Below are 25,143 nucleotides of genomic sequence, written 5' to 3'. Positions count from 1 at the left end.
GTATCTTTCTTCCACCATTCCCCAGTCGTCTTTGGGTTTCCAGATTCATGATGGCTTATTTCTGATTGTTTTACATTTTTGTAAGGCAGGGGAGAGGAAAATTTCAAAGGGTTTTCAAGACACATGTCTGAAGATATCTTTGTTTTTGATCTCTAATGGGTAATGAATTTTTGCCTGCTGGATTATGCTGTGATGAGCTGTGGGCCTGTAGAAACTGCTCTGAGAGGGGCAGGTGCACATTGATCTCAATATGGACCTATGAACTTTGGGTGTTCTAGGACTTCTTTCAGGGGATGGTGTGGCTGCTTGAAGAAACATGAATGTTCTTGATGCTGCTGTTTGGCAAACTTCATTTATTACCGTGAATTTATCATATGTAAAACAGATCTGCTGTCATGTAATTTGCAGTTCTGGGTTGTATCCAGTGATGGTTTTGCCTTAGTTAGAACAGAAAGCACTTCTGCTTATGCAAATTGGGGTCCCCAGTTTTGTTGTTTTGCCTGTAATTTTCCTTCCCAAAGGCTGATCCATAGCAGAATGGAATAATGGAACACAACCAAAATTCTGTATCTAGACTCTTGTGGTTGCTGCAAAGGAAAAACCACAATTGAAGTCAACCCACTGTTTCTAGGCTCTGTATTTCAATCGGTATGAAGACGTGCTATTGATTTGTGATTTTCTTGTTTCCTAGTGAATGTACGCAAGGTATATTTTGGGACAGTTATACTATGAGGAGTTGCAGGCAATCAACTACTGTACCAGAGGTAGTCGGGAATACAAAAGAAGGAATTATTTGAGGAGGGTAAGTACCTTAAAGCTGCCAGAGATAAAACAAGAATGGCATTTAAATTTAGAGTGTGGGTATTCTTTCTGGTGTGCTTGGACAGTCAATGGGTGCTTCTGATATAGAACCTGCCAGTCATCGCTCTTCTTTATAGAATAACAAGTGCTGCGTGGATTCCATGTAACTCATGACTTCGTAGTGCAAGCATGAGTGTTATGTGATGAAAAAATTGTAAGACTGTTAACAGATTTAAAATGAAACCAATGAAACCAGTGAGGGAACCACCAGAAGGCCTCCTGAGCTGGATCTCAGTGTCTGGGCTGGACAATGGAGGTGGAGATGCTCCTTCAGGTATACAGGGCTGTTTAGGTCTTTAAAGGTCAGCACCAACACTTTGAATTGTTCTCAGAAATCCTGGGAGCCAATGTAGGTCTTTTAGGACTGGTGTTATGTGATCCTAGCGGCTGCTCCCAGTCACCAGTCTGGCAGCCGCATTATGTATTCACTTGAGTTATGAACAAATACATGGTGTGTAGTCTTTAAAAATTGTTTTGTATTTTAAATCTTGTGTTTTAAAGCAGTGGTTCACAATTAGCTAAGTACTGTAGACTCCGTTTTTTAAAGCCATGGACCCCTTACTTTTGAAAATTTTGATACCTTTATGGTAGTTTTTTAGTTATGTGAATGGTGCCACAGATCGGGGGGGGGGGGGCACTGCAGACCACCAATTGGGAACCACAGCTTTAAAATGGAGTTGTAATTTTTATCTTGATTTTATTGTGGTTGTGGGCTCTCCTTCCTTGGAGGTTTTTAAGCAGAGGTTGGATGGCCATCTGTCATGGATGCTCTAGTTGAGATTCCTGCATTGCAAGGGGTTGGACTAGATGAACCTTGGGACCCTGGAACTCTTACGATTCTAGAAGATTGAACCTGTTTAACATTTCTGTATTTAAAGACAATAAAGCTAATAAAGCTTTAAACTGTAAATTTTTATTTTTGCTGAATTTATAAACTTTAGATATTTCTGGATACTTAGTTGAGTAGTTTCAGCTATTTACACGGGTAACATTGTTGCACTTCTAAATAAATAAGTACTTAACCCCCTACTTTGATATGATTGGAAATGGTTGAAGTTTGTGTGTGTACATTTAAAAAGCAGATACTGGGGGTTGGGGTGGGGGCAAGAATGTGTAAAGTTCAGCAGGGGTATGAAAGAAGGCCATAATAATAATAAATTTTATTTATATTCCGCCCTCCCCAGCCAAAGCCGGGCTCAGAGTGGCTAACAACAGTAAAACGATAAAACATTCTAAAATCATTTCATTATAAAATTAATTCCCATCAAATTAATGGCAACCATTGGGCTAAAAGTTCTGTGAGGATTGCCAAAGGAGGGAGTCAGGCTGTGCCCTGGCCAGCTAGAGGTACCACAGAGGTATTAAAATTCATTGCACCAAAAGTTTTGCAAATACCTATCTTGCTAGAGATGATTGTACAAACGTTTGGGGTTGTTGTTTTTGTTCTTAACAGGCTGGATAAAGCTGAAAAATGTCATTCAACTTTCATTGTGAAGAATGCTTCATGGAAATTTGAGCGGAAACTATTTGACTCCATGTACCATATTGATCTGCTCATTTACCTAAAAAAAATCCAGTATCCAGAACATTACGGAATGTTCTCATTTACTGCTTTCAAACAAAACTGGCCTGTTTTTACCTTATTTCCCCATACTCACTGCTGTTTTTCTCTATTCTGGTAAGTTATTTGGGGACAATATATCCTATCAGTCTATATGAATGGAACAAATGAATTTGTTGTTTCAAAAAAAGTACTACTGCAGAAAAGTACTACTGCTTTGTTTATAGTAATCAACATCCAGTTGGGATGATATACCTATTGAATATACTTACTTTCCCACCTGTTTCATAAATGCCTCTGGGGCAGTTCAGTAGAGCTTGTTTGAGGGAATCAGAAGCGCTCAAAGTTCAGGTATGGTCGTTCTAGCAGTTTTGATTTGAGGCTACACTTTCTGCTTTGTGCAGAAAGTTCATCCACACTGAACTGCATTCGTATCACAATGCAAATGCAACACAGATCATGCCCTGGTGGTAATCAAGATCGTTCTCCAGCCAAAAAGGACCCAAAGTAGAAAGTGCAGCACTTTGCTTTGTCTACATGTTGTAATAATTGTAATCAAGTGGCCCACCAGGAGCTTCAGCAATTTTCAAATGATAGGGGGAAGTTAGGTAACCACCAATGTGAGACACACACATAAGTACTATCAAAGGTGTTAACAACTGAAATTTCCATCGGACAAAGTATTTATAGATAGTAATGCTTTGAACAAATATGGGAAAGCCCAAGTTTTATGTTCCACAACATATACCAGATTGAAGCTGCCTTTTGGGACTTACATATTTCACACAAATTTCATTTCTCATTTAAAAGTTGCAATACTTCCTATAATTTTTCTGCATGTTCACTGACACTTCTTGATATACAATAGGAAGAGTTTCAATATGAAGTTTTATCTTTTAACAATGTTTTCATCTTACAAAGAAGTTTTATAATTCATACAGCTTACATTTCATTAGTACAGAAATGCTGCTAGCCAATAAAATTGTGTCCATTTATTAGGACACTAAATGAATCCTTTAGGGAGTGAGGAGATAGTATAAGTCTATAAATATGGTCTGCCTTAAAAAAAAAACAATTTGAAAGTATCTGTTAAAAGTTTAGTTATGGAAAGAAGTACAATTACAGGGTATTTTTTATTCAGGCTTAACCACAACCACCGCCATTGATAAGCCACAATATCTTAGTTACCACCAGTCTTTTATTAAGGCAAAAGCCTATCTATATTCCTGTATTTAAACTGCAATAGCAAATATAGCTCTGCCTGCTTTAAAAAAGCGTTAATTTAAATACAAACACTGAAGTAGGACAAAATTTAGCATCTACAATCAAGAACCAGACTTTTTAAAAGGTCTTCATCATTCTAAGGGTTTTGCACCACTTCACACTGTGCAAATGCTGAAATACGCTGTCTGACTTTGAAACGTAGAATTACAATCATTGGCACAAATACCTATATACAAACAAAATAAAACCATCTTGTCCACTTAAGCAGCACATTAACCTGCTCAAGAATTCACATGTAAAATGGAGGCCAGGTAAAAAAGAAACGGATTGAACCAATTGTCAGAGTCCTGACTGCACCAGGAGTTCCCAAACTGCTTGATCAGTCAAAAAGGAAGAAGTAAACAAATACTTCCAAGAAAATAACTGCATCAACAGCATGAAGTTCATTAGCTTATGGCAGCTGCACTCTGTATGCACCTATCAGCAGCTTCACCTGTAAGGGAAAAAATGCCATTGACTATCCATCCAATTAAATGCTGAAAAGGCATGGATGACATACTTACAAGTACATGTATGTTCTCAAAGCCCTGCTAGCTTCACTCTCAACAGTGATTAAAGTATGGGTTTAGTTATTTTGCACAATGAACACAGGTATATTAAAACCTTCTGATGGATGAAGCAACTCCTAATCTGAGGGCCCTATGAAAACTACTTCATCACACAGTAGCTCTTGCATTTTGTAACCACAATACACTTTGGGGACCCTGTCAGGGTGAAAAAGCAGGTATTTAAATACAGACTAGTTTGATAATTTAGTAAAGGAAGATATAATGTATTGTTGTTTTATTATGCCTTTTGTCTGTTTGTTTTTTATTTTTGTGAACCGTCCAGTGATTTTTGGATGCAGGGCAGGGTACACATTTAATTAATAAACATATCCGCATTGCTTCCAACCACTTCACGAACTGAGTAGATTCACTGAACTCGTTGGTGATGACTAACTTAAGCTGATTTATTTCCTTAGCTCTACTGAATGTGAGTTGGTGTACATGCACCTGGACTTGCATTTCTCACCTTGGCAGTAGGAGCTTCCACCAATCGTATGAAGAGTTTGTTAAGGCCTGGAATAGGACTGAAGGAGTAAATGAAGTGACTGTCCTAAAAATAAAAAAGAAAGAAAAGAGCAAATTATTCTTTGCCCACGTCACAATATTATGCTCCTGGTTAGCTAGAAAAGCTGCAAGAGAACCATCAACTTTTCAACTGCAACCCCTTTTTGAAGTGTGTATGTGTGTGTGTGACTTAAGCTGAGCAAAGACCCAATGGTAGCCATAAGTTTAATGGGAAACAAAGAAGAATGCTGCTGCTGCGGCAACATCACATTCTTGGGTGTTTCCCTCCCTGCTTGTTCCCCAAAGCAGCCTCGCATTGAATTTTATAACAAACTCTAATGCCATGTCTGGGAGCTCTGGCACGATGGAGAGCACACGGAAGTTTTCAGAGACAGATGGCAGGGGTGGCAGCGTGAGAGACATCTGAAGATGGGTCCGGGTCTCACCATGTTCTTACAGACTTAGGCTTTAACAAGCTACAATGATAGACCCATTGCTAGCTCTTAGTCATAACAGCTATATAAAAGCTCAGGGATAGTATGTTACCCCTTGCGGGTAGCTGGGAAGCAACAGGAAGAGGGCTACTGCCTTCATGCCTTATTTATAAGCTGCTCTCTGAGGCATCTTGCCACAGTGGGAATAGCATGCTAGATGAGGTGAAGCTTTGGTCTGGTTCAAGAGAGCTGTTGCGTTCTTAACTGGTTTTGATCCCTGGAATTCTTAACGTGGGTGGAGATGAGCTTAAAAGCTTCCTTTCGTAAGTCCCTGTGAAGAGAGGTGGAGCTCATCTATAGCCCTGCCAATTCTGTTGGGCAGACACTGGCAGGGGACTTAGCGAAGGGTTGTCTTTGTAGCTGCTCACATTAAAGGAGCCCAGAACAGGGAGGGCGTGAGGCTGGGCAGAATTGGCACCAATGCCAGAGTAATATTAATTAGCCTAGCCACTCACCTGGAACATCCGCGAAGAGAAATGCTCATTCCACGAAGGATGAAAAGCTCTGTGGGGCTGGGAGGGAGGGTGAGAGGATGAGAAGGAGGCAACGGGTAACTTGGCTACTCTAGGTATTGAGCTATAGGGCAGAAGGGAGCAAGACCTCCACACCTGCTGATTCTTATTTACTATTACTATTATTACAGTACTTATAGCCCGCCTTTCCTCCAAGGAGCGCAAGATGGCACAAATGGTTCTCCACCTCCATTTTATCCACACATCAATGCTGTGAGGTAGCTTATGCCGAGATACTGTGCCTGACTCAAGGCAAGCTTCACAGCTGAGTGGGGCTCTGAATCACGGTCTCATTAGTGCAATAGGTAAAGGTAAAGGGACCCCTGACCATTAGGTCCAGTCATGACCAACTCTGGGGTTGCGGCGCTCATCTCGCTTTATTGGCTGAGGGAGCCAACGTTTGTCCGCAGACAGCTTCCGGGTCATGTGGCCAGCATGACTAAGCCGCTTCTCGCGAACCAGAGCAGCGCACAAAAACGCCGTTTACCTTCCCGTTGGAGCGGTACCTATTTATCTACTTGCACTTTGATGTGCTTTCGAACTGCTAGGTTGGCAGGAGCAGGGACCGAGCAACGGGAGCTCACCTCGTTGCAGGGATTCGAACCGCCGACCTTCTGATCGGCAAGTCCTAGGCTCTGTGGTTTAACCCACAGCGCCACCCGCGTCCCATTAGTGCAGTACTAACCACTAAACCACACTGGCACGCAACAGGGTCCTAGGAAGAGAGCTGATTTTTATCTTCCTGCAACATGTCACTTGCAAAGCAGTTGCAGATGTCTGCTGCCCACCTCACCATCTGATATTCGAAGTAAATACAGCTTTAAAAACCCTCACCATGGACTCTGCTTAGCTCCGCAGATTTTCCCATACTTCAAAATACACTTATTGGGGTAAGCAACAGGGTCAACTAAGAGCTGTGCCCAAAATGCCTAGGATGAAGTAGAAAGAAAATCTGAACCCCATTTAATTTGAATTTACTTGTGCTTTCAAAACCAGAAAAAAAACTAAATGGGGAACTCTGTTGTTAACAGAACTCTTAAGAAGTATGGAAATGTTCCAGAGCTTGCTATTTCCCTCCCATTTGATAAGCTAGCATTAGGGAAATGTTTACTTGATGCTATATACGAAAGTTAAGCTCCCTTTTTACATAAAATCATAGGTAATCCTACTAGTCCCTTGGGGAAAAAATCCAAAGTGTATAGTAAGCCAACTTTTATTAGGGCCAACTAATATGTTACCAAGTAGAAGAAGAGGAGTTTGGATTTGATATCCCGCTTTATCACTACCCGAAGGAGTCTCCAAGCGGCTAACATTCCCCTTTCCCTTCCTCCCCCACAACAAACACTCTGTGAGGTGAGTGGGGCTGAGAGACTTCAGAGAAGTGTGACTAGCCCAAGGTCACCCAGCAGCTGCATGTGGAGGCGCAGAGATGCGAACCTGGTTCACCAGAATACGAGTCTGCTGCTTTAACCACTACATCACACTGGTAGTAAGCAAGCTTTAAAGTTCTCCATAACAATTCGTCTATATGCAAATCAAAGTTTGGGGGAGGTGGACAAAAAGCTGGGAATGATGTTGAAACACAAAAATCTTACTATTTGAAGTTGTCTTAATACAGGAAATGTTAGGCAACTTCTATTAATAGCTGCTAGGTGCAAAAAGATTTCAGGATGCACCAAGAACTGGTATAAAAACAACAAAGGCTATTTCCCTATTAAGCAAAGGCTGTCATGAAGTAGGGAGAGAGTTCCTTGTGCAAAGGCGCTTGAGGTACCTTTATGCAGCAGGGCCAAAGCTGGCACACTTCTTCTCATATTTTTCCTCAGGAGAGGCCTGCAGGGCTTACACTGGGGTGGGGGTGGGAGGCTATACTGCCCAGCAAGGCCAGCCAAAAACTGCAGGCAACGTTGGTAGGAATACAGAGCCAAGACATTAAAAGTAAGAGGGCCAACATTATCTATACCCTCAACTGATACCTCTCAGGTTTGAAAATTTTCCAAGGCATTTTGCTGAGCTAAAAGTGCTTATTAAACCAGCAAGCAATACTAAAACAGCATTTAAGGTGCGCTGACACATTCTGTTTGACATCACAAAGTATGAAACTCTGGAGAACAGGCTTATATCCAAGGTCTAAAGATTTACCTGAACAATAACATTAATAAGGAATGATGGGGCTTTCAGAATTTTCTGATACCCTCAAAAGCTATCATGCCAGCCATCAGCCTTTAGTTTAAAACTCTTTAATGGATTTAATTCATTTTACTCTTACTGTATTGAGTCACCTGTACACTTGTTAGAAACAACCGTGATTAAGAAGTATACAAATGGTTGATATATATAGATATATTTTTATAAGCAAATATGTCTGGTATAAATAACAGAATCACAGAGTTGGAAGTGATCCAACCTTCTGCAATGCAGGAATCTCAACTAAAGCATCCATGACACAGGGCTACCCAACTTTATATTTCTGAATAATTGTTATATGGTCAGTGAAGAACATGAAACATTTACCAAAAAGACAGGGAACTGGAATTTATCATTCAGAACCACAGCTTGTACACCGCATGGTCCACAGAGCCGAGCAGCAACAAGTTTACCGCAGAAGTTTGCATGGAAAATAAATAAAAGAATGCCAGAACCTGTGTAAAAGAAACAACCATGCATTAAAAGAATACAATACAAACGATGAATTGCCACTTCCCATGAGAAAATGCTTAAAATCTGTCTCAACAAGCAAATGTTTGAAAAGCCTGAGATTTTTACCTAACTGGGTAACATACTTAAATACCAACAGTCTGATCAAAACTGATCAGATGACTCAAAGAATCTGTAATACCTAATAAAAGTTTGGAGAAAGACAGTGACTCAAAAAATCCTCATGGAAGAGGATAAACTGGCGACACATCCTGGATTACATTGTTCTTATACTAAGCCCTCAATTTACGCAGGGGTTATGTTTTGTGGATTGCACCTAAAGCCAAAATCACGTACAGTCAAAACATATAGTACAACGGTGGGTGGGACTGTCAGTCTTTTTTCCTGGACACCTATCCCCTTTTAATTCCCCTTCCAAGTGTGTAAATCTTAATGTACACATATTAAATGTGCATAAATTGTGGGCTTAATTTATTGAATAGGTGGGCAAATTCCCTCCATCCACCCTTGTAAAACAACTATCCCTGTTACAAATCAGAAAGAGGTACTCTGGACAGCAAATCCTGAACTTTTTTTTTGAGATGCTAAGTATCTGTTTCCATTGCCAATCCTGAAAAGCACATGATTGCCAGATAAGGAACAAACAAAATAAAGCAGCCGCATTTCATTTTGGCAACTCTAGTTCTTGTTCCCTGCCATTTGGTTCCAATAATTTTACTATAATATTTGGATATGCTTTTTTCTCTCTCAGGCCATAATCTCTCTACTGCCAGAAGAATCAGGTAAGCTCAGTGTTTCAGCTACCCAGAGATTAAAGCATAAATGTTGCTATTAAGCACAACTTAGTCTGTTTCTGATCTGCCCAGAGGGTGGGTGGACTCTCGCTCACTCACACACAGTTCAATGTTCGAAGAAAGAATGCCTTCTCATACAACCTTCAGGCACATTCTGCGGGGGTTTATAGGTGAACTCTGAAGAATAATCTGGTCCTTCACAAAGCCGATGACATGCAATATCAAGCACAGGTTCCATCAAAATAAGACGGGCTTCAAAGTATTCCCTGATTGTGTCTTCTGCCACTCGCGAGAGTCTAAACAAGGAAAGACAAAGTCAAGCTGTCGACATTATAATGTATGTAAATAAATTATGGTTACCCTTTTTTCAGTATCATATCTGTTATAAACACAAAACCTTGACTACTGCTTCAAACTAGCAGTTGACACAATTTTGTTCTCAACCATTTCTAGTTTGAGTAGCGTAAATCCAACGCCATACAGAAGCTCTGGACAGATTCTTATTACAAAGTGTTTGATTTTAAAATATTATGGCATTATGTGTATGCACTTCCATTGTGCTTTTAAAACTTAATACAGGAAGAGCAAAGCCCAAATAATCCATCAACAAAGGAAAATATAGTTAGTCAGGGCAGCATCTTCCAAACTACTAACCAACAGTGAAAGAGAGAAAAAATACCTCACTTTATAGCCAGTGTGTGGAGCCCTTTTCCTCACTAGCTGTTGCTGAACTACAACTCCTATCACCCACAGCTATTGTCCACGCTTGCTGGGCTGATGGGAGATGCAGTTGAGCAACATCTGGAGGGACAAAGCTTCCCCACACCTGACTTATACTGATGACGTTCAGTACATCAGCCGTAGCCTACATACTTTGCACCCTTACGTTAGCTAATGAATAAGCCAGCTTGGCTTACAAATGTACAACACTGCCTTATTTGGAGTCCACTTAGCTGAATAATGTCTAGGCTGGCAGTTGATGCCTATGGCTTTAAGCAGGAGCCTTCCCCAGCCTGACTGGGAGGAGCCTATGGATTAAAATGTAAGGCCCTTTGTATAACTGTGCTATAGTACCTCCTCGAACTGAAGTGTAAATTTTATTCTTCAGCAAATTCCATTAGCTGTATCTGTTGGGTTTATCCAGAACCATTGGCAAGGCCCTGAAACCTGCTGCGAATTTTCTAGGCAAAACTACTATTCTCTTGGGTCTAGTACACTTCCAAGTACCAGATCCCTTTGTAGCAGAGTATCATGCAGCTTCCAAGTGTGTAGGAGTTCAAAGTCTAAGATGGAATGTAGAAATAAATCACAGGAAACAATTCAGAACAGACAGAAGGTGGTAGTTTTTTTTACTGTTGTTCTCAAGTTGCAAACTATACAATCATCTATCAGATCCCTGATGGAGGTTCAGCTTAAATGCTCAAGGCCTACCCCTAAAAGCTGCCAGATCTTCTCTCACATCTTCACACTATGAGAACACAGATCAGACTAAACACCTCTCTGTCCAGCCCAGAAGCCACAACATTCTTGGAGTGACCTTGCACCTGTTGTAAACAAACTTCGCTTTGCACAGTTTCTGGAACTTCACACAGTGTTGTTTCTTGGAATGAATGACTCCCATCCCATCCATACCTCTATACAGCTGTTGTATTTCTGAATTTTAATATTTTAACCTGTCCTGAGAGAATTCTGTCCAGAAAGCAAGCCTGTAAATACTTTAAACAAACTAAAGGACTTGCCAGTTTCCCCTCTTTAAAAACCAACTTAAATATAGTCCTTGATTCGCTGGGGAAATTGAATCATCTCTCAAGCAAGTACTTACGTAGCCAAGTGACTTGTGAGGAGTTCTTGTACTTGTAAATTATTATACTGTTTGGCAAAATGAAGGGCACTGGTCTGATGCTTTGATGAAATGTTGCAGTCTGCTCCACTTTCAATCATGAGACGCACAAGATCGTAGTTCCCTCTCCTGCAAGCCTGCGAGTGGAAGTGGAGAAAGCAACAGCAAAGGCACCATTATTTACGAAGTATTCTGGAGTAGGAATTCTCATGCAAAGAAAGGAAAAGAAAGTATTCCCTTATGAGGTTTTAAAGACCTTTCAGGTAGAGACCACCAGACTCTTAGGGGAAGAGTCCAAATAACAGCACCAGTTCTATGTCAACCTTCACTCAATCTTAGGGGAAGAGAGAATGTGACTGAGAAGCAACCTCACTCTAGATGGTTGGGGTGGAGTGAGAACAGCTGATAGCCTTGCCCTCCATGAATCTGTGTAATCCTCTTCTGAAGCCATCAAAGTTGGTGGCCACCACTACCTCCTGTGGGAACAAGTTCCCAGTTTATGCATTCTTTCTTTTATCTTAATTCAGTTTTACTGGACGTCCACTTGTCCTAGTGTTACAAGAGAGCAAGAAAAACTTTTCTTTATCTCAGGGTTTCCCAAACTTGGGTCTCCAGTTGTTTTTGGACTAAAATTCCCATCATCCCTTACCACCGATTCTGCTAGCTAGGGATGATGGGAGTTGTAGTTCAAAACCAGTTAAGACACAAGTTTGGGAAACCCTGCTTTATCCACTTACGCCCTATCATGCAGAATTTTACAAATTTCTGTCTTATAGCCTCCTACTTGCCTTTTCTCTAAACTAAGGTCCCAAATGCTGCAATCTTTCCTTAAAGGATAATTGTTCCATTCCCTTGATCAATTTGGTTTCCTTTTTCTGGACCCTTTCCAGCTCTACAGTATTCTATTTGAGGCCAGGCAACCAGAACTGGACATGAACAAGTTAAAAAGAACAGGTCCCAATACTGATGAAGTTGGTCCCATCAATGTCAATAGGTCAATCCTGAGTAAAACTTAGTTGAGTATATCCAGTTTTAACAAAACTTTTCAAATTTACGCCTCATAAGTCAGGTAAACAGGGCATACCTTCATTAAAGCTGTTTCACCATTATTTTGCTGCAAATTTACATATGCTCCAGCTTCCAGAAGGATGGCTGCAGTAGTTAGGTTGTTCTATAAGAAAAAAATAATGGTTAAAGTATGAATAGTCTGAACCTAGATAGAATGTTGAAAGCAGAGAATTTTAGTACAGTGAAGAGCCATAAAAACTAACTTAAGGCAGTCCTGTAATAGGCATAGATATATTTAAATAAAAGTTTTCAGAAACCAGTTCTATTCTGCAGGACTGTCTATAGCAAACTGTAGTGCCAATGATAGCCATCGAGTGATACCTATGCCTCCAGATAAAAATGTGATAATTTTAAAAACATCTCTAAAAACATCCTTCAGATGTTTTGGAATATAATTCCCATCAGTCCAAACCAGCAAGAAGCCTGATCAACAGACTTGTAACATAATCACATAATTTTAGGGTGCGTGTCCCCTGAAAATTCAAACAAGACACTGGAAAATCAGTTTCTTTAAAACAGTAACCAGATACAGGGACTAACAAGTACTGTAGATCCTGGAGTCTGGAAGCCTCAGCAGTCCAATCATCCTGCTACAGACCAACTTTTAATTTCTTATTCCAAACAAGCAACATTAAACAAATGAGAAGAGCTTTTAAAGAAATGCCCTCAATTTAAAGGGAAGAGGCAGACAGAAAAGAAACTCACCTTTTCAGCTGCTAGAATCAATGCAGTTGTTCCATTTTTTTGTTTACAATTAACTTTTGCTCCTTTCCTGATGAGAAGACGGATGATGTCATCATGACCTCCTGCAGCAGCGAGCATCACAAGAGTCATTCCACTAGCATCCTGAAACAGTGGTATATTATTGTTTGGGTTTTGGTGACATTTTTCTAAGATACAACAGGACCAAATGTTCTATTAGCAAAAGGTAATTCACAAAGCTGCTTGATGTTCCCTCTTCAGTATATGTGCTGCCGAAGCGAGCACTGATGTTCCCTCTTCAATGCTTAAGCTTTTTCTTCAGGCAGCCACAGATGGGCAGGGTATATTAAAATTATTATCATTACAGCAAAGAAAACAGGGACAATTTTTTTCATACTTCATTAGACTACTGAGATGATGGAATTCATACCCCAGGTTATTATTTTTAATGTTTATACTTTATTTTAGAATTTTATTCTGTAGATTTATAATCTTCTCTTTGATTGGTATCTTCAGCGTGGCTCACAACATTTATCAAAAACATGCATTAAAAACCATACACTTGGACTCTGGTTTCATTTTTACATTAGTTACCAAAAGACTGCAGAAGGCAATGTAGTTTAATCTACATTAAATACAACACTACTGTGTCACCTGCATGTACAAGAAATTTGTTGAGTTAAATGAACTACTGAAATGAAAAATGATTAAATTCCTGTTGTATTTTATACAGAGATCATTAAACTATCTATTTAACAAAAGCTTACCTCCTGATCAAGATTATATTCTTCATTTGAATTAAGTGCCATTTTCACCACAGCATACTGTCCATTTTTAACAGCATCACGCAGCTGAGCTAAAAGTAAATAGGTTCAACAGTTCAATTTCAAAACTAGAGGTATGAAGATGCTCTATCTGTCTCCACACAAACATATCCCTCTATTAGCTTATCTAACTATTTACGCTCCACCAATCACAAATAAAAAGTTGAGGAACATAAGACACATAAGATTTTTAACACAGAAAAAAAATTCAGCAATATATATATATATATATATATGCAGGTTTTGGTGTCCTCGGGTGTCTTCCCGTGTAAAAGTTGGGGTGTCTAGGCGACGTTTCGACGAGGTCTCACTCGTCATCTTCAGGCTGGTGCTTTCGGCTTCTTGTTACTGGAACAGAGCAGGATCTCAGTGTTTGAGTTCCTATAAATACTGTAGAGGGGGTGTGGTGTATAGCCTCCAATGTTCTGGGCAGAGAGGAAGTTCCCAGGCTAGTGTGCCTTTTCTTCTTTTGTTCCTTAATTACTTGAGAGATATCTTGAGTGATTTCTTGAGTGATATCCTGAGTACCACTTAGGTGGGTCATTAGGTGTGGATTAGTTGTTAAAGTCTTTGTGTCTTGACCTCTTGAACTTTGTGAAGAGTTTTCCTGAGAAGATGGCTGTACTGTACTTAGTTGTGCTCTGGCTTGGCTTCGTGTATAGGGGCGAGCTGTGGTTTTGTGGCTTGTGTCAGCCAGATCTGTGTAGGGATTGCAGGGGGGTGCAGCATCCGGAGGTGCCACCATGGATTGGCTACTGGATGGTGTCTGTAATTCATCTGTGGAGAGGGTCTGGGTTTGGGTCTGGTGTGGTTGATTGGTGTTGGCGTTCTGTGTGCCTCTGGATTAGCCCTCCCCACAAAAACTGACACCAGATCCAGAGGCACACAGAACGCCAACACCAATCAACCACACCAGACCCAAACCCAGACCCTCTCCACAGATGAATTACAGACACCATCCAGTAGCCAATCCATGGTGGCACCTCCGGATGCTGCACCCCCCTGCAATCCCTACACAGATCTGGCTGACACAAGCCACAAAACCACAGCTCGCCCCTATACACGAAGCCAAGCCAGAGCACAACTAAGTACAGTACAGCCATCTTCTCAGGAAAACTCTTCACAAAGTTCAAGAGGTCAAGACACAAAGACTTTAACAACTAATCCACACCTAATGACCCACCTAAGTGGTACTCAGGATATCACTCAAGAAATCACTCAAGATATCTCTCAAGTAATTAAGGAACAAAAGAAGAAAAGGCACACTAGCCTGGGAACTTCCTCTCTGCCCAGAACATTGGAGGCTATACACCACACCCCCTCTACAGTATTTATAGGAACTCAAACACTGAGATCCTGCTCTGTTCCAGTAACAAGAAGCCGAAAGCACCAGCCTGAAGATGACGAGTGAGACCTCGTCGAAACGTCGCCTAGACACCCCAACTTTTACACGGGAAGACACCCGAGGACACCAAAACCTGCATTCCTGTACCCGTGAAAATCTACGAAAGCAAATATATATATATATATATATATATATATATATATATATATAAATATAAATATAAATAAATATCTAAGGGTAAGTTCAATTTTCTAAAATCTAGCAACTTATTATCAAAAAATCAGAACCTTCCAATAAAAGAACCAACAGAGACTCTGGAGGTTGTCTCAAAAGGGATTATGAAATGGGATATACCATTGCTTCTTTAGCCTCCTGATATTAATTGCATTTAAAGAGAACATGAAACACTGACTCCACCTCTCTGTTATTTACAAGGGCTTTGTTACATCCGCCATCTAAAAGTTTTGAGGGCAAGGCATTTGTTACTGACCAGGTGATATAGCTTCAGCTGCCGAGTCATTCTCATCTTCTCCATCAAGGTGCTTTTGAAAGTCCTCCAGCGTCAGCCGCTCTAACTGCATGTCCATGCCCAAATTCACAGTTTGCTGCTTTGCATCTACGAAGTTTGAATTTTTAGGGGGGAGAAGAGAGACAACTTTGTCATCACCAACTAAATCAGAGCCTCTGCAGACATTTTATACCCTTTCTATCTATCCTTCTCTAAGTCAAACACAACCATAATACACAGTGCACTATAGGCTGGAGGGCCAATAAAGTGAAGCTTCATCCAAGACTGACCCAACCTGCCTGGGTTCACCCAGATGGTGCTCACCCTCTGCTGGATGGATCTGCACTCCTGAAGATAAACGTTTGCAATCTGGGGCATTGATCCATCTTAGTGGATCATTTATTATCCAAGCAGAAATGGTATCACAATTGCATTCCAAGTTCACGTTCCTTGGCAGATGATCCCATAATCAGACCCAAAGCATCAACTCATAATTGCAGTCTTGCCCTTAGCCACTCTTGAGTTATGAGAGAACACTGGAGAAACCACTAAATTCCCTGGAATACTGAACTGCTCAAGATGTAGATTTTGAGATTCAAAGGGGCTTCAGACTAAGTAGTCTCGGCAGCAGGAAGTAGAAAAACCAACGTATACCTGGTTTTGGAGAATGGGCTCTGTCAGAAAGTAAAATGGGGCATGACAGGGAAGTAAAGCAGAGTATGTAATTCTGAGCCATCTGAGGCCCAAGTATGTGGGAATTTTTCAAGTGTTCAAAACAAGTTCTTTAAGCCAGAGGACATAACTAGAACCTGTACTTAGCAAAGAACTCAAACTCAAGTGATCTATGTTGTTGTTGTTTTTATCTTTCGTCCTCTACTTCACACTTCCTACATACCAGAACTGTCCTCAATGACATCATGGTCCCCCTCTGCTGCAATATAAGCCCAGGTATCCGTCTCATCCCTTGTGCTTCTGCTATGTGGTTGTTTGTCTTTTGATTTGAATGCCTCTGAAGATCTGTAGTCCTGCCCTGATTCTTCTCTCTTCCGGTTGTCCAAGTATTCATTTTTTTCTTCTGAAGAAATGCTAAACCCACCAAGTGCACTCTTGACCTCTTTCAAACCTACAACACAGTTAGCAAGATCACTGCCAATGGCACAGTTTCACTGGGTATAAAGCCTACCATAAACAAAATCTTTTTATATCTCACAGCACAACCTACTTCATCAAAAAGTGAAAGTCACTTTCTAATTACATTCCAAGGATATTAGATACATTTTCAAGCTGTTCAAAGTCAAGACATTTTGAAACTGCTTAATTTATAGTTCATGTGAAAAGGATTTAGGGGTCTTAGAAGACCACAATCTTAACATGTGTAAACAGCAGCAAAAAAGGCTCATGTTATTCTAGGCTGCATCAACGGAAGTATAGTGTCCAGATATAGGGAAGTAATAGTACCGCTCTATTCTGCCTTAGTCACACCTCACCTAGAGTACTGTGTCCAGTTCTGCATACAAGCTGGAATGTATGCAGAGGAGGGTAACCAAGATGATCAAGGGTCTGGAAACCAAGCTTTAAAAGTGGAGACTGAGAGGAGATATGATAGCCATATTTCAAGACCATATTTTAAGGGATGTCACATGGGATATGGAGCAAGCTTGTTTTCTCCTCCTCTGTAGGATTTGAAACAATTGATTCAAGTTAAAAGAAAGGAGATTCCAACTAAACACCAGGCAGAATTTTCTGACAGTAAGAGCTGTTCAACAGTGGAACGGACGCCCTCAGAAGGTGGTGGATTGTGTTTCATTGGAGGTTGGCCATCTGTCATGGATGCTTTAGTTAAGATTCCTGCATTGCAGGGGCTTAGATTAATGACCCTTGGGGACCGTTCCAATTCTACAATTATCTGGTTCTATGGAAAAAAGATTGGGTGGCATTCAATTAAGATGTACTCAGAGTAGACCCACTGAAATCAATGGCCCTAACTTGGTCATGCACATTAATTTTGATGAGCCTGCTCCAAGTAAAACAACCTTTACTTTTTTAGCTTTTGAAAGGCCTTCAAAATTTATTATGAACGACTTGATGAAGCTTAAAAATATCACCAAGTACTGGTGCTTATTTATGATGATACATTACTTTAGTATACACATACAAGTTTCAAAAATATATTCTGCATTGTTTTACTAAACTGACTAGAACATAATAGCACCAATGTGCTAGAGTCTTCGGATTAGATCTCCTGGCCTGCATACATTATTTGGAAATTTAAGGTTGGGAACAATCAATTTCCCCTGACTATCAAGGTATTTGTACAATATTACCTGGGCAAGACAGTAAGAAAATATTGCATAACAAAAATAATTAATTTGCTAGTTTCGCATATGGAATGTTGTCAAAATGAAACTTAATTTTACACACTGGAAAGATATCAGCATGAAATAATTCAGGACCAAATATAACTAAACTGAACATGGTTGCAATATAAAGCATAACTTTAACAGCGGCAAACTGCATACTGTACTGTACATAACTCTGGGTGGATTACACTGATGTTCTAAAATGACTTTAGAGATTACACACTTACTTTTCAATCCCTTCACATCTTTTTTGCCTTTTTCCTCCTTTTCAGAGACAAGCCTTTTCAGAAGCTTCTCTTTTGATTCACTTTTTTTGGTTTCTTTTTCCTGGAAAAGAACACTAAATATACAAAGCAGGTTCTTAAATGCTTAATGGCAACAGAAGCTAAGAAACCTTGAAACTTTTGTACTTAACCTTCTGCTTTGTTAGTAACAAAAAGAGCAAGGCTTGGATATTAACTTGTAGATACTCTAAGAAGCAGTAAACATGTTCTCAATGGCCAGTCTATTCCACCTAAAGTTGGCAGTCATTAAAAATAAAATTGAGATGTATTTTAAGATGCTTAAGGATTCATGCAATGACCACAATCCAAAAAGCTGCTCTTAGGTGCACTTGAGGGTTTAGACCTGTTTAGTGAGAATCTTTGATCTTTTTTGAACAGATTCATTAGCTTTAAAAATGGTTTGCCATACTGGAGATAAAAAACAACAAAAACAGCACAGCACTATTAATGCCCTTTCCTTAAAAAACAATCAGTTCCCAAAGACCTGCATGTTAATTGCATTTAAGCCATTAGTTTGGCTCTAAAACCACTAAAGAGAATTGAACATGATTTGAAGTGCCTAGAAAAGTTAATTAAGAAAAGCAGAAAGGGGCAAAAAGATGTCCAGAAAAGGGCACAAAGTAAGCTATAAAACCTTTGATTATGCATTATCCACTTTAGATTACCTTAGATAAAGTGCTTCTTTCCTTTGGGATGTCATCAGTATTCGGCTCACTTTTAAAGATATTCTTCTTGCTCTCTGTGTTCCCTCCTTTACTGTATTCAGAATCCAGGATGAATTTTTCGAACACATTCTCACCTATGGAATGCTGAAAAGACCTTTCTTTCACCTTCTCCTCATCTGCTCTCGTATTTACATTCTTCTCTTTGCTTTCAACAGCAGTTGACTTTAGAGAAACATCCTTGGCATAGGAAGGGCTTGACTTAGTCTCTTTGATTTTCAATTTTGAATTATTGCTTACTTCCCCTGCTGAATCAGTGGACTTGTGTCCTCGTTCATCAGCAGACAGTTTCACACCTTTCTGCAAGGGAGCAGGTGTAGCTGGCCTCTTATTGTCAGCCTCAGCTTTTACTTTGTCTGCCATCTTCTGCTTTTTGTGTGCATTTTTTCTCTCCAAATTCTTGTCCACTTTTCTACTGTCCTCAAGTTCTTCAGACTTTATGTGTTTCTTCTTTTTCCTCCTAACCCTTACTTCAGAACTATCCTCTGAGCTTGCTGAACTGTCTAGCTGCCAAGCTGAAACCCTGGGCACATTTTCTTCTTCCAAGGGGTCTTTCCCAGCAGATGTCTTCTGTTTCTCCCCACTGCTGTCTGAATCGAAATCTGGAGTTTTGAAATCTGCAACTTCAGAAAATAAATCTTCCAGCATGCTAGATTCAGCATCCAACTGTTGCGTACTGAATTTTCCCTTTTGCAAAGATTTATTCTCTTTAGGCTCCTCTTTCATTTTTTTCTTTCCATCTTTGATTTCTCCCTTTTTTTTACTGGTGTCTTTTAGATCTTCTCTCCTCTGCTTTTTGGAATCTTTCGTATCTTCCTTTGAATCTGAAGTCCTTTTCTTTGGTTTTGAATCTGAAGCCAAACTATCAGAGGAATTCTCACATTCTAGTGCAGGTTTTTCTTTACCTTTTGCTGATTTAGACTTTTTCTTTTGCATTTCATCTTGGCTTTTGTCCTCCTTCTCTTTGTATTTTTTCTTTTTCTTCTTTGGAGACATGTCTCCTTTTGTATCACTTTGCCAGTCACTGTCTGCTTCAGAATCTGCTTCAAAAAGATCATCATTTAAAGGCAGCTTCTAGAGAAGAGAAGGAAAGTTGATTTAGTGATCTAGTGCCTAATTAAATGGACAAATCTGGATTAATGGCACTCTAAAGTTGACTGTTGCTGCCAAGGATTTTGTTTTGAGTAAAAGAACTGAACTGAACTCATGGTCCTTTCATACAAAAGTCCAATCCTGGTTACTCCCCCAAACTTTCTTAATTTCAGCAGTATAGTTTAGGGCAGAGTGGGGAGTCACTCTGTTGTTATTGTTCAGAAATCCTTGCTGATCTACTGCCTATCACTCAGAGATCCACTAGTAGATCCCAATATACCTCTTGGTCATCCTTGCCCTACAAGAGGACAGAATCCAAAGGCCATCGAAGGCACAGCCAAGGGCTCAGATGTTTCTAGTAGCATTTTTTTACTATTTTCTCTTTGACAAGGCATACTACACATTACCATATTTTTCGCCGCATAGGACGCACCCCCCTTAGGACACACCTAGGTTTTTTTTTTGGGGGGGGGGAAATAAAGAAAAAAAAAATTTCCCTCCCAGGCGCGGGGCTGGCGTGGGGGAAGCCCGAGTTTCCCCCGACCCGAGCCCCGAGAACAGCCTGCTATCCGCAAGCCTAGGGAGCCCGGTGGGAAGTCGCCCTGGTCTCCCCAGGCTTGTGGAGAGCTGCACGAAGCCCAGGCGCGCTCTTCAGCGCGCCCCAGGCTTCGGAATGCAGGCAGCTCTGTGCAACCCTCGGGAGCCCGGCACAACTTTGCGCCGGGCTCCCGAGGGCTGCGCAGAGGTGCGCGAAGCCTGGGACTGCAAGCAGCTCTGCGCAGCTCTCGGGAGCCTGGCGCGACTTTGCACCGGGCTCCCTAAGGTTGCGCAGAGCTTCCTGAAGCCTGGAGAGCGAGAGGGGTCGGTGCGCACCGACCCCTCTCGCTCTCCAGGCTTCAGCGAAAGCCTGCATTCGCCCCATAGGACGCACACACATTTCCCCTTCATTTTTGGAGGGGAAAAAGTGCGTCCTATAGGGCGAAAAATACAGTAACTCTAAAAGGAGCCTGTTTCAAGAAACCCCAGCCACCCTGAGCTGTGTAGAACTAAGATGCATGGTTCTTTAGTCTAAAACTGTAACTCCTAAAACGCATTTAACAAATGTTCAAAATCTGTGTGTTTCTCAGCTAACAAAAACGAGTATGTTACTAAAAAGAACTAAGTCCTATTGACTTCAGTGGATTTACTCTCTATTAAATGTGGTTTTATTATTGCAGTCTTAAATAAAAAGGTAATGATGAGGACTACCCTCTTCCTTATTAAAATGAATGATAATTGCTTTGGAGCACAGTGAAAATGTGCAGATTTCACAAGGATCAAGATGACCAAACTAATTTCCTTCGTAACAAACAAGCAAAATTTCTGTTTGAAGATTCCTTCCTCCTCACAACAGATGCTGATAGAATTTTCAGTAAGTAGTATCTGACCAAAGGGGTCTGTAGAAACATCAAGGGCATCAAATATGCACATAATAAACTAAGGCTATTTTAAAAACCACTACAGTGGTACCTCGGGTTAAGAACTTAATTAGTTCTGGAGGTCTGTTCTTAACCTGAAAATGTTCTTAACCTGAAGCACCACTTTAGCTAATAGGGCCTCCCGCTGCCGCCACGCCGCTGCTGTGCAATTTCTGTTTTCATCCTGAAGCAAAGTTCTTAACCCAAGGTACTATTTCTGGGTTAGCAGAGTCTGTAACCTGAAGTGTCTGTAACCAGAGGTACCACTGTACAGGAAAAGAACCACCATAGTTCATCAAATAATGAAATGCTTTCTCCCAACTAAAGTAATAGGAGCAGATTATATTAATGATAGGTGCATTTTCAATCATAATAAATCATCCTAAGCAGGCAACTGATTAACCCTGAAGACAGTAATTACAGACAACAGTTATCTCACTACACAGAATTTTACCAAAACAGAAGGGAGAAAACCACACAGCCCCCCAAAAGACCGATTTCAGTTAAAAGGGTAATGCCCTTTATGATGGGGGGGTACAAAATAAATTCCTTAGTGGTAGATAAAAATTGAAATCAAACATACCTGTATGTCTTTTTTAACAGGTTTAGGCTTAGAATCCACTATTTTCTTTCGGAACTCAAGCAGCACTTCTCTACAGTCTTCTAAATGTTCTTCAGGTTCCCATGTATCATCATCTGGGGAATATCCTTTCCACCGTACTTTGTATAGTATTTTACCCTAACAAAGCAAAGAGAGTTAGTAAGCACATGGCGTAGTAACAACAACAACTACTTATTTATACCCTGTCCATCTGACTGGGTTGTGACAACCACTCTGGGTGGCTTCCAACTCAATATAAAAATACAACTAAACACCAAGCATAAAAAAGTTCCTGATACAAGCTTGCCTTCAGATGTCTTTGGAAAGTCATGTAATTGGTCATCTCTGACATCTGATGGGAGGGCATGCAGCAGGATGGGTGCCACTACCGAGAAGGCCTGGTTCCCTGTAACTTCACTTCTCGCAGTGAGGGAACAGTCAGAAGGCCCTCAGAACTGAACCTCGGTGTCCGGGATGAACGATGGGGGTGGACATGTCCCTTCAGGTATACAGGGCCAAGGCCATTTAGGGCTCAGCACCAACACTTATGGTCCCGGCAGCTGCTCCCAGTCACCCGACTGGCAGCCACATTCTGGATTATTTGTCATTTCTGAATCACCCTTAAAGGTAGCCCCATGTAAAGTGTATTGCAGCACTCCAAGTGCGAGATAATCAGTACGTGTACCACTCTGGTGAGACAGTGTGCAAGCAAGTAGGGTCTCAGCCAAGTGGGAGATAATCAGAGCGTGTACAACTCTGGTGAGACAGTGTGCAAGCAAGTAGGGTCTCAGTGTTGGTTTTTGTGTGTTGCCACTGTGCAGTGCTCTTGGAGTCATAAGACTCTGTTTTGCATTCCAGAGATTCCAGGCTGTTGGAAGTCTCACGGAAGACAGGAGACGGATGGCATGTTACTGGTTTCCTGTTCCTTTGTTTCAGTTGCTCTCTGCTTTCAGAGAGAGCATATTTCTTTTCTGTCTGCATAGTTAGGAATAAAAATCTTTGCAATGCAGCTCAAACTTCTCGTCCTTCCCTGTTGCTGGATACTGTGTGTAATGAGGGAACATGCCTGGAGTCTTATCAGAGGCTCAGGCCGTTAATCATCGTCGGAGGCGATTCTGAAGGACTCAACTGGAGGTTGAGCTTTTCCAGCTCAGTCGAACGCAAGTCCGACACTCAGCAGATATTAATAGTATAATGGGGCATAGCCAGGATTTATTTCAGGGGGGCAGCCTTTATGCTGGGGGGGGGGGCAAACAGAGTTATCTGTGATACAATTGATCAGTTAAGTATTTTTTATTTACTTAATTGGGGGAAGCTGCTTCCCACCCCTGGCTGCACCCATGAATGCACTGGCTCACTGACTGCTTCATATATGGCTAAAGTTCTCTCTGTTTCTCATGTGTTTTGTGGGGGGTGGGGACAATGAATGTATCCATTCATTGATGAAATGTTGGGCGCTGAGTGTGTGCACGCACCATGGATTTGAGGGGCAATATCCAATTTTTCACAGGGTCTCAAACTGCAAGTAAAACTGCCACAATCCTCACCCACAAAATTGCTGCCAATTCCTACAGTGCCAATGTGGATAGAAGATCAAAAGTGTAAGCGTCGTGTTCAAAAGAGGGTTGTTGTTTTTTTAAAGCAGGGCCTGACTACCTCTGGAAACAGAACAAGACAATATTTGCATCCAATATAACATACTGCCACTAGCGGGGGGCGGGGGCTCTCAGACCAGCTGTTTTGCATTGGCTGCAGAAAGAGGAAAATAGGTACGAGGCATTTAACAGGGATGCGATGAAGAAGTGTAGGCCTCTTGAAAGGGGAAGATGAAGAGGTCCGCGCCGAAAAGAAGGCGGCGTTTTAATACGGAATGGGCAGTTTTAAGGGCGGAAACTGAGAGCATCCTAACCCTCACAGAGTTGGGCGCCTACTTCTCCATGACGCTGTTTATGCTTTAAATGATTAAAAAAACCCCCGCATATAGCAAAGGCCCGCCCTTTTCGTGCCAGCTACACATCCCGGGGCAGTCTGTGTCCCAACTGTGCGCTAAAAGTCAACAGCCCGGCAGCTGCAAGGCAAAGGGAAAGCGCCCTGCCAAGACCTTCGCTGCCTTCTCAAGGCCCGACCCCCCTCCGGACTCACGTCTTCGGTTTTCACGTCGAGGATCTTCTCCACCTCATAGACGTCCTCATCATCTTCGTCGCTGTCGCCGCCTCCCCCCGCTGTAGTCCCCGCTCCTTCTCCTCCTGCAGCCGCCTTCTCCTCCTCCTCAGCCCCACTCACGACGGCCGCCGCCATGTTGGAACCGAACGTTCCAGCGGCGTCTGTGAGGAGAAGCTGCTGCGTTCGCCTCTCCCCTCTCCTCACGGCTAAAGGCAACAAAGCGGCCTAGCGGGCGGCGAGGGCAGCCCGCCAATCCGCAGACGGCGCCATCCGCTGCTGCCAATCAGGGCAGCTTTCGGGAGAAACGGCCAGTGCGAGGCAGGTTCCGGGAAGGAGCCAGTCAGAGAAGGGGGCGGGAATTCTTCCTTCGGTGTTCCGGTTCCATCCCGTGAGGCGGATGTGAGGGGGTTTCCATGGAAACCGATAGCTCTAGGAGGTGTCGGTGTGCCGTTCGTCCGACTGGGACAATTTTTGAACTTTTTTATTTTTTAAAAAAGGAACCCTTCTGCACAGGAGTGCCAAGCTGAATAAAATATTGTGTGTGTTATCACTGGAAAATCTAATATTTTTTTTAAAAAATGAATAAAATATTGTGGGGGCCCAGCTAAGCCGCGCCCCGCATAATCAATCGTATTATGCAGTGCAACACACACTATTTGAATGGGAATGCCCATCAACTTTGTGGGGGCCTGATCCCCTCAAATATTTTATTGTTGTGGGTCCACGGCACCTAGGTGTTGGCTCCTATGCGTCTGCATGTAATGTAGTTAAGTCGATACAGCGTGAGACCCTAAATGTCAGGGTTGTGGGTTCTAGACGCACGTAGGGCAAAAAAGGTTCCAGCATTGTAGGGGGCTGGACTAGATAACCCTCGGGGACCCTCTACAATTATATATATGAGGCTTTTGAATGAAACCAAACCCAAGTGGACGTCCCCCGAGGGAGCAGTGCTGTAGCAGAA

General features: G+C 41.6%; 2 protein-coding genes across 8 annotated transcripts in view; one reads left to right on the top strand and one right to left on the bottom strand.

Moving 5' to 3' along the window:
- PSPC1 (paraspeckle component 1) overlaps window positions 1–4,607 on the top strand; it is a 61,117-nt gene extending 56,510 nt beyond the window's left edge. For both annotated transcript variants that reach the window (XM_081860491.1, XM_081860492.1), the window contains 2 exons: window positions 692–802; window positions 2,315–4,607. The gene's annotated coding sequence lies outside the window, so the exon portion shown is untranslated. The remainder of the gene's footprint in view (window positions 1–691; window positions 803–2,314) is intronic.
- On the bottom strand, window positions 32–24,412 carry MPHOSPH8 (M-phase phosphoprotein 8; the record flags this gene model as incomplete). 6 transcript variants are annotated; one of them, XM_081860185.1, is made up of 15 exons in its annotated part: window positions 24,162–24,412; window positions 22,002–22,157; window positions 18,813–19,943; window positions 18,091–18,190; window positions 16,399–16,626; window positions 15,486–15,611; window positions 13,594–13,682; window positions 12,830–12,970; window positions 12,141–12,227; window positions 11,039–11,193; window positions 9,358–9,512; window positions 8,279–8,406; window positions 5,708–5,764; window positions 4,721–4,804; window positions 32–587 (listed from the first exon to the last, which is right to left on the bottom strand). In XM_081860185.1, exons 1-15 carry the CDS (start codon window positions 24,315–24,317, stop codon window positions 465–467), a joined length of 2,916 nt encoding a protein of 971 aa, XP_081716311.1. In that variant the 5' UTR covers window positions 24,318–24,412. The 6 variants fall into 6 exon arrangements, with proteins under 6 accessions (XP_081716311.1, XP_081716312.1, XP_081716314.1 ...); XM_081860188.1 differs by lacking the exon at window positions 32–587 and adding an exon at window positions 3,603–4,139 and having other exon boundaries at window positions 24,162–24,410; XM_081860186.1 differs by lacking the exon at window positions 5,708–5,764 and having other exon boundaries at window positions 33–587; window positions 24,162–24,411.
- Window positions 24,413–25,143: the final 731 nt, after the last annotated feature.

Source organism: Podarcis erhardii (genome assembly GCF_964252035.2).
Source record: "Podarcis erhardii genome assembly, chromosome: 4".
NCBI classification, from domain to species: domain Eukaryota; kingdom Metazoa; phylum Chordata; class Lepidosauria; order Squamata; family Lacertidae; genus Podarcis; species Podarcis erhardii.
This window is presented reverse-complemented; position numbering and strand designations above follow the sequence as displayed.